Raw genomic sequence first — 10,146 nt, 5'->3', positions numbered from 1 at the left:
ATAAATAAATAAATAAATAAATAAATAAATAAATAAATAAATAAATAAATAAATAAATAAATAAATAAATAAATAAATAAATAAATAAATAAATAAATAAATAAATAAATAAATAAATAAATAAATAAATAAATAAATAAATAAATAAATAAATAAATAAATAAATAAATAAATAAATAAATAAATAAATAAATAAATAAATAAATAAATAAATAAATAAATAAATAAATAAATAAATAAATAAATAAACAAACAAACACATACACATATATATATAAAGAGGAACCCTACTAATCTTACCTCAGCAACTCTCAGCTTAACTGGCCCACTTGGCGCGCTGAAAGAACTACAAGTCCCAGGGTGCCCCGCACGCAGCGGGAGGAAAGTCGGGCACTTCCGCTCCACGCAGCGCGCCTGTCCCCGCGTCTCGACGTGTCACTGGCGGCGCCGCGGCTGTGGCACGATAAGGCGCTGACTGGGGGAGTTTGAGGCGGCGGCGGCGGCGGCGACCCCGGCCTGGATCTGTCCCGGCGCGGAAGGGTTCTGGGGTCCGTGGGGAACAGGAAAGGGAGGTGGCGACTCAGCCCGCTCGGGGCACGATGTTGAACATGTGGAAGGTGCGGGAGCTGGTGGACAAAGCGTGAGTATCTGGGGTCAGTTGTGGCAGAGGCCCACGCGGGGGAGGGGCGGGGGGAAAGGGGAGCCGGGTCTGCGCGCGGGGCCTCCCGCGTCACGCCCCCCGTCTCGGCCGGCCCCATCATGGCGGCGTCCGGCTGTCTCCTCGGTCCCGGGCCGCGTCCCGAACCGCAAGTCTGGGAAGGGACCCTTCCTCGTTCGAAACATCCTCTTAGCCTCCTTCTCTCCTATGCAGGCCTTCCTCACCCTGCCCCTACCCCCACCCTTCTAGGCACAGACACTTTGGTCGGAGAGGGGGCGGGGTTGTCTAGAGATGGGTCAGTGCCCTGGCCGGAGAGCTGTCTTGGCCCCAGGCTTTGGGCTTTGCCTCCTGGGCAGCAGCGAAAGCTTGCGGGTGGAGGACTCACTTCACTGGCTCTCTGTGCACCTCAGAGTGTGGTGCAGAGACCTTAGGCCTGGTCGGGAGGTGTCCTTTACCTCGCTGGGTTTCTTTTAATTCCTAATGAACCTGAAGTGTTGGAGTGGGTGGTAGGTGTAACAGGTGGCCACTGTGGTCAGACTGAAGTTACTCAAGAGGAGACTCATCCTTCGCTTTTCTAACATCAGTGAGAGTAGATCACCACATAGCTTACTGTGATTCTTTTCCTCTGTTTCCTTTTCCACTACACTTCATTTTTGGAGGGCCACTTGTTCCATTTGGTTTAATTAACAAGTCATTGAATTAACAAGAAATTTCCCCTAAAGAAGGAAACAACCCAGGTTTATATCCTGTTGATCTACTTTTAACTTCCCTGACAGGTAAAATGACTAATATATAGTTGATTTTCTTTAAGATTTAAGTGGTAACTTTAGTATCTTACACTTAAATTGAGTGTATCAGTTAGATATAACAGTGGTTAAGTAAGGTTTGCTAGGCCAGCAGGAAATAAAGTTTAAGAATTTTCCCCTTCCTTTCGGGTTTTAGTGATGATACAATGTGTGCTGACAAAAACATTTCATTTGTGCCACTCACCCAACCTAAAATCAGGAAGTGTAGATGGCAAATTCTTGAGGCGTTCTTGACCCCAGAAAAAATAATTCATTAAGAGATACAAACTACTAGGTATAAAATAAATTAGATCCAAGGATGTAATGTACAGCACAGGGAATATAGCCAATATTTTATAATAACTTTAAACAGAGTATAATATATGAAAATATCGAATCGCTGTTGTATACCCGAAACTAATATTATAAATCACCTGTAAGAAAACAATTCACAGTGGCTTGGGTAATACATCAGATAGAATTTAGAGTCTGACCATATTTTCAAGTTTTCTGTGCTACCAAGAAGGCAGTAGAGTGCCTAAGGAGCACAGGTTTGTGAACCTGCAGAGCTGGATTCAAGCTCTGTAACCTTGGCAGATTACTTAACCTTGAAGTGCCCCAGTTTTCTCAGGTGCAATATGAAAATAATGATAGATACTTAGAGTGTTGTTGCGAGAATTAAGGGCTAAGCACTTAGATAGCATATAAAGCCCTTAATACAGTAGGTTTAGATCAGTATGCTTTTGATAACTATAGCAGATGTTCTGCATCAAGAGTAAGATTAAACTTCATTAAGAGAGAAGCTCCCTGTTTGAAAAGTGATTTGGTAATTTTGCTTTATCAACTATTTATTTGACCGTTAAGTTCTCAGTCCTTTATTTTAGTCTTGTTGTGCTATTTATATAACCTTTGCTTTCCAAAGATAAAATAAAATCATGGTTTTTTTTTTTCAGATCCAGGTTCGTTGGTTGTTTTTTAATATTTGGTGTAAGACTAGGATACCAGCTTAAATAGTCTTTAAAAATCCAAAAGCCTCTATAAAACTATCTCTTTATTTCTTAGCCAGAGGACAATGGAAGAAAAACCACTAAAAAAACACTTTCTTGTCTTAGGGGACTAAATCTGTAGTACTGAAAAATTTGAAGAAACTGTACATTTTTCAGGAGACAAATCAAGGCAATATTTCTGCTTTAATTGTTTCATATTGTTTTTATCACCTTTGTTACTAATTTTCAAGTGCTTCAGGTTAAATTTGTCACATAAATAGTTATCAAGTCAATCTAATGGAAGAGCTGCTGTTGAAAAATAACTTCTCTCTTCCTTTTTACTACCGAATTGAGAATGGAGACTTGAACCAAGTTATTCAAGAACATGTAAGAATGTTGCCACCAAGGACTTTTTAAAGCTTTTGTGGGTGTCTGACACATGATATTAGGATTACAACATGAGGTTATTTTACTGATGAATACTCAGAATTTAATTTTCATCTTTCACTGGCAGGAGAGAAGAAATTCTTCCCCCCAAATGAAAGCATTTTACAGAACCAGTACCTGTGGCACTGTGTGCATTTAGACTGTTCACCTTAAATTGCCATTATGAAGTTGAAGCAGAGCCATAGAACTGCTGTTCTGATTATCAAGGGGATAAGGTGATGAGGAAACTTGCAAATGAGGAAACAATGAAGTGACTAGGACTTCTCTGAGAGCTTTGTTGAATAGAAATGAGGCTTTATATGATAGAACACTGGCTAGAGGTTTAGGAGACCTGGGTTCAGGTTCTGATACTGCCTTTTTTTTTTTTTTTTTTTTTTGATACTGCCTTTTAAATTAGCCATATGTCTGATCTGAGGCAGAATCATATGACTCTCCAGACCTTGGATTCCTTATCTTTAAATTGATGGGATTGGGCTAGAGTAAGACTTTTTCCAACTTCACTGGCATATTGGAGGCATGAATTTCTATCAGGGGGCAAAAAAACAGAGCAAATATTTCATAAGAGCAGATAAATTTTAGAAAGTCATTATCCTCCAGAGACAGTTTCAGCTGAAAAAGGAATTTTGTTTAAATGTGGCAATCAATAAATGTTATATTTAAATGCTTTATGCAGTAAATAAGTGCAACCCATGACTCTGGAAAATTAGGACTTTTATTTAGCATATATCCCTACCCATTGAGGTTTACTTCAGAAAGAAAAATGTGGTCTTTCAAAATGTGTCCTCTGGAGCTACTGTTAGATCCAGCATGGTGGCAGTTCTTAAGTACAATGATATATTTCAAATACTGGCTTTTGAGATTTTATGGAAGGTTGGGGAGATATTTTCCACAATTGTTGCACCTGCTGGTGGTATTAAATGGCTCTGTTTTGCAGAACATTGTGAAACTGAGGAAAAGCAGATAAAACCATAGGCCAGCCAGAGCTTGGAGTGCCAGTTTCCTCCCACTTGTACTCAAGTTGCATTAAAGAGAGCTGTGGCAGGAAAGGATAAGTGGCACCACTCCCACCAACTGGGAAAAGCTTGACCATTGTCATCCTTTGACCTGCTTCCCTTTATTTGAGGCTGTAATAAAATTGAACACTTTTATATTTTGTTATCCTGTTTATGGTATAAATTGAAAGTTGCTACAGTTCTGTTGTCTTTTTTCTTCAAATTTTGGAAATGTAGTGAAGGTAACCTGGTAGTGGTCAATCAAACTGCTACTTACTGTTCAAGCCCAGCCAATCCTTCTCTTCATGCAGGGAATAACATTAACAGTAAATCTATTTCATCAGTGGACCCTATTCTTTTTTTTTTTTTTTTATAAATTTATTTTTTTATTTTTGGCTGTGTTAGGTCTTCATTTCTGTGCAAGGGCTTTCACCAGTTGCGGTGAGCGGGGGCCACTCTTCATCACGGTGCGCGGGCCTCTCACTGCCGTGGCCTCTTCCGTTGCAGAGCACAGGCTCCAGACGCGCAGGCTCAGTAGTTGTGGCTCACGGGCTTAGTTGCTCCACGGCATGTGGGATCTTCCCAGCCCAGGGCTTGAACCCGTGTCCCCTGCATTGGCAGGCAGATTCCCAACCACTGCGCCACCAGGGAAGCCCCCTATTCTTTTTATGATAGTGATTCAAACAGGGCTGGCCAAGGTCCTAAGGCAACTGCTATAGATACTCCATTTTAAGTTATTCTCTTAAGCATAGCTTGCATTTTTTCCCCCATAAGTTGATTTTTGTTGGTGTTATTTGCATGATTTTAGTTTCTAAATTGGTCACATAATGTAATAGAACTGTGGAAACTACTGATCTAGTCTAGCTGACCCCAGAGGGAGAACCCTTTGCTTTTATAGAAAATATTTCATTCAGTTATTTCAACAGATAATACATTTATTATTTATTGGAATAGTACTGTATTTTCTGAACTTGAAAAACACAATACCTGCCTTCAAGAAATTTGCCCCTGCAAATTGGTGCACTTGAACTTATCATTGGTTTTCCACTTCAGTCCTCGGATGTGTTCCCCCTATTTCCCTATCTTACCAGTAAATCTCTGTTCAGTTTGCTTCTTAGAACTTGAAAACAAAGGTGATTTTCAGCTTTCTAGTCTCCCCCTGTCAACTTTTCTTTAAACCAATTGTTATTGCTGAAACAGTAAATTCATTATCCTTCCTTCCTCTCTTCTAGTAACTGGACACAAGTAGATATTAAGAATTTAATTGCAAAGAAAGATGATTTTATCTTTGCCAGCATTTCTTAGGAGTGATTTTCTGTAGTTCAAATTAGTCTGTTTAGTACCATTGCCAAGGTGCTTTTAAAAAGCTCTTAGCTGCCTCTTACATTTTCCTGTGCCCTTCCTGTTTTCAAGTAGTTTTTCATTTGTTTACTATGCATCCACTCAAAGTATTTGGCCTTTTTTATTTTAAGTACCACTTAATAGTACTCACTCCTGGGTTTTACAGTATGACTCCACAGTTGAACCTTTTTCTATGCTCTTGTATTATTTTCTTACTTATTTCCAATGTTTATTTAATATTTCCTTTAAGAAAAAAAGGAAGAGTATAGGCAGCTTAAATAACTTTTTTTAGCCTTGAAGAAATTGTATTGTTTTATCTTTAATATTTAGATATGTCTGGTTGGAATTTACTTTTTGGCTTTTATTATGGAAGATTTCAAATATATCCAAAACTGGAGGGACTGTTGTAATGAACCTCTGTGTACACAGACCTAACTTCAACAGTCTGACTAGTCTTGCTTTATCTGTGCCTCTGCCTACCACCCCCACTCCGTATTATTTTGAAGCAAATTCCAGACACTGTATCATTTCATCTATAAGTATATCAGTCTCCAAAAAGTAGAGTCAACTTTTTAAAAATCATAACCATAATACCATTATCACACCTTTTAAAAAGGATGATTACTTAATATCAAATGCCCAGTCAGCATTTGTTTCTCATTTGCCTCATGATTCCTCTTTGATGTTTCTGAGTTGGTGGGTATATCTCTTGATTCTTTTAATGTGTAGGCTCAATCTCTGTCTCCTTTTTTTCCCTCTTAAGGTTTACGTGTTGAAGAAACTGAGTTTTTGTACTTTCCTCAGTTTGGTTTTTGCTAATTGGATCCCATAGGGTTGTTTAAGTGTTTTTCTAACCTCTGTATTTCCTGCAATTCGGTAATTTTATCTATTCACTTGATAAATTCAAGTTCCAATTTGGGGGGCAGCAAGACTACTTCATAGATTCAAAGTACATTTTTAGTACTTGTAATGGGTCTTATGTATAAAGATTTAGCTCTCTTTAGTCTCAGCTGACATTACTTAACATTCTGGGACAATATATTTAACTGTTTATTCTTTTTTTTCCCTAAGGTGTCACTTCATATGAGCTTTCATTGTTTAGTCTAATTATGTGTGTGTGTCCATCTATATATATATTTTTAATTAATTAATTTATTTTTGGATGAATTGGGTTTTTGTTGCTGCGCACAGGCTTCTCATTGAGGTGGATTCTCTTGTTGCGGAGCACGGGCTATAGACGCACGAGCTTCAGTAGTTGTGGCATACAGGCTCAGTAGTTGTGGCTTGTGGGCTCTAGAGCGCAGGCTCAGTAGTTGTGGCGCTCGGGCTTAGTTGTTCCGTGGCATGTGGAATCTTCCCAGACCAGGGCTTGAACCCGTGTCCCCTGCATTGGTGGGTGGATTTTTTTTTTTTTTTCTGACTGGTGACAACATTCTTTATTCTTTTCCTTCTTTTCTACTAATTTTTTTAAATAACTTTATTGGAGTATAATTGCTTTACAATGGTGTGTTAGTTTCTGCTTTATAACAAAGTGAATCAGCTGTACGTATATATCCCCATATCTCCTCCCTCTTATCCCCATATCTCCTCCCTCTTGCGTCTCCTCCCCACCCTCCCTATTCCACCCCTCTAGGTGGTCACAAAGTGCTGAGCTGATCTCCCTGTGCTATACAGCTGCTTTCCACTAGCTATCTATTTTACATTTGGTAGTATTTGTAAGTCCATGCCACTCTCTCACTTTGTCCCATCTTACCCTTCCCCCTCCCCGTGTCCTCAAGTCCATTCTCAACGTCTGGGTCTTTATTCCTGTCCTGCCCCTAGGATCTTCATAACCTTTTTTTTTCTTAGATTCCATATATATGTGTCAGCATACGGTATTTGTTTTTCTGACTGACTTCACTCTGTATGACAGACTCTAGGTCCATCCACCTCACCACAAATAACTCAATTTCGTTTCTTTTTATGGCTGAGTATTCCATTGTATGTATATGCCACATCTTCTTTATCCATTCATCTGTCGATGGACACTTAGGTTGCTTCCACGTCCTGGCTATTGTAAACAGAGGTGCAGTGAACATTGTGGTACGTGACTCTTTTTGAATTATGGTTTTCTCAGGGTATATGCCCAGTAGTGGGATTGCTGGGTCGTATGGTAGTTCTATTTTTAGTTTTTTAAGGAACCTCCATACTGTTCTCCATAGTGGCTGTATCAATTTACATTCCCACCAACAGTGCAAGAGGGTTCCCTTTTCTCCACACCCTCTCCAGCATTTATTGTTTGTAGATTTTTTGATGATGGCCATTCTGACTGGTGTGAGGTGATACCTCATTGTAGTTTTGATTTGCATTTCTCTAACGGTTAGTGATGTTGAGCATCCTTTCATGTGTTTGTTGGCAATCTGTATATCTGCTTTGGAAAAATGTCTGTTTGGGTCTTGTGCCCATTTTTGGATTGGGTTGGTTGTTTTTTTGATATTGAACTGCATGAGCTGCTTATAAATTTTGGAGATTAATCCTTGTCAGTTGCTTCATTTCCAAATGTTTTCTCCCATTCTGAGGGTTGTCTTTTCGTCTTGTTTATGTTTTCCTTTGCTGTGCAAAAGCTTTTTACGTTTCATTAGGTCCCATTTGTTTATTTTTGGTTTTATTTCCATTTCTCTAGGAGGTGGGTCAGAAAGGATCTTGCTGTGATCTATGTCATAGAGTGTTCTGCCTATGTTTTCCTCTAAGAGTTTTATAGTGTCTGACCTTACATTTAGGTCTTTAATTCATTTTGAGTTTATTGTTGTGTATGGTACTAGGGAGTGTTCTTATTTCATTCTTTTACATGTAGCTGTCCAGTTTTCCCAGCACCACTTATTGAAGAGGCTTTTTCTGCATTGTATATTCTTGCCTCCTTTATCAAAAATAAGCTGACCAGGGCTTCCCTGGTGGCGCAGTGGTTGAGAGTCCGCCTGCCGATGCAGGGGACACGGGTTCGTGCCCCGGTCCGGGAAGATCCCACGTGCCGTGGAGCGGCTAGGCCCGTGAGCCATGGCCACTGAGACTGTGCGTCCGGAGCCTGTGCTCCACAATGGGAGAGACCACAACAGTGAGAGGCCCACGTACCGCTAAATAAATAAATAAATAAATAAATAAATAAATAAATAAAACAAGGTGACCATATGTGTGTGAGTTTATCTCTGGGCTTTCTATCCTGTTCCATTGATCTATATTTCTGTTTTTGTGCCAGTACCATACTGTCTTGATTACTGTAGCTTTGTAGTATAGTCTGAAGTCAGGGAGTCTAATTCCTCCAGCTCCGTTTTTCTTTCTTTCCCAGCACCACTTATTGAAGAGGCTGTCTTTTCTCCACTGTATATCCTTCCCTCCTTTATCAAAGATAAGGTGACCATATGTGTGTGGGTTTATCTCTGGGCTTTCTATCCTGTTCCATTGATCTATATTTCTGTTTTTGTGCCAGTACCATACTGTCTTGATTACTGTAGCCTTGTAGTATAATCTGAAGTCAGGGAGCCTGATTCCTCCAGCTCCATTTTTCGTTCTCAAGATTGCTTTTGCTATTCGGGGTCTTTTGTGTTTCCATACAAATTGTGAAATTTTTTGTTTTAGTTCTCTGAAAAATGCCATTGGTAGTTTGATAGGGATTGCATTGAATCTGTAGATTGCTTTGGGTAGTATAGTCATTTTCACAATGTTGATTCTTCCAATCCAAGAACATGGTATATCTCTCCATCTATTTGTATCATCTTTAATTTCTTTCATCAGTGATTTATAGTTTTCTGCATACACGTCTTTTGTCTCCCTAGGTAGGTTTATTCCTAGGTATCTTATTCTTTTTGTTGCAATGGTAAATGGGAGTGTTTCCTTGATATCTCTTTCAGATTTTTCATCATTATAGAGTGTAGGAATGCAAGAGATTTCTGTGCATTAATTTTGTATCCTGCTACTTTCCCAAATTAATTGATTAGCTCTATTAGTTTTCTGGTACTATCTTTAGGATTCTCTATGTATAGTATCATGTCATCCGCAAACAGTGACAGCTTTACTTTTTCTTTTCTGATTGGGGTCCCTTTTATTTCTTTTTCCTTCTCTGATTGCTGTGGCTAGAATTTCCAAAACTATGTTGAATAAGAGTGGTGAGAGTGGATAACCTTGTCTTGTTCCTGATCTTAGTGGAAATGGTTTCAGTTTTTCACCATTGAGAATGATGTTGGCTGTGAGTTTGTCATATACGGCCTTTAATATGTTGAGGTAAGTTCCCTCTATGCCTACTTTCTGGAGGGTTTTTATCATAAATGGGTGTTGAATTTTGTCACAAGCTTTTTCTGCAGCTATTGAGATGATCATATGGTTCTTCTCTTTCAATTTGTTAATATGGTGTATCACCTTGATTTGCATATATTGAAGAATCCCTGCATTCCTGGGATAAACCCCACTTGATCATGGTGTATGATCCTTTTAATGTGCTGTTGGATTCTGTTTGCTAGTATTTTGTTGAGGATTTTTGCATCTATGTTCGTCAGTGATATTGGCCTGTAGTTTTCTTTCTTTGTGACATCTTTGTCTGCTTGTAGTAATCTCTCATGATCCTTTGTATTTCTGCAGTGTCAGTTGTTACTTCTCCTTTTACATTTCTAATTCTACTGATTTGAGTCTTCCTTTTTTTCTTGATGAGTGTGGCTGATGGTTTATCAATTTTGTTTATCTTAAAGAACTGGCTTTTAGTTTTATTGATCTTTACTATTTCTTTCATTTCTTTTTCATTTTAATTTCTGATCTGATCTTTATGATTTCTTTCCTTCTGCTAACTGGGTTTTTTTTGTTGTTCTGCTTTAGGTATAAAGTTTGGTTGTTTATTTGAGATTTTTCTTGTTTCTTGAGGTAGGGTTGTATTGCTGTAAACTTCCCTCTTAGAACTGCTTTTGCTGCATCCC

At 38.8% G+C, this 10,146-nt stretch overlaps 1 protein-coding gene across 5 annotated transcripts in view; it reads left to right on the top strand.

Annotated features, from left to right (window-relative positions):
- Positions 1-409: 409 nt before the first annotated feature.
- The window catches only part of CLINT1 (clathrin interactor 1), a 66,004-nt gene continuing 56,267 nt past the window's right edge, over positions 410-10,146 (top strand). For 2 of the 5 annotated variants that reach the window (XM_024117208.3, XM_024117206.3), the window contains exon 1: positions 418-640. In XM_024117208.3, the coding sequence (XP_023972976.1) occupies positions 600-640 (41 nt within the window). In that variant the 5' untranslated portion in view covers positions 418-599. Of the gene's footprint in view, positions 641-10,146 lie in introns of all 5 variants that reach the window. The other 3 variants (XM_024117205.1, XM_024117204.3, XM_024117207.3) reach the window with 3 other exon arrangements.

This window comes from Physeter macrocephalus, chromosome 8, assembly GCF_002837175.3.
Source record: "Physeter macrocephalus isolate SW-GA chromosome 8, ASM283717v5, whole genome shotgun sequence".
In the NCBI taxonomy this organism is placed as follows: domain Eukaryota; kingdom Metazoa; phylum Chordata; class Mammalia; order Artiodactyla; family Physeteridae; genus Physeter; species Physeter macrocephalus.
This window is presented reverse-complemented; position numbering and strand designations above follow the sequence as displayed.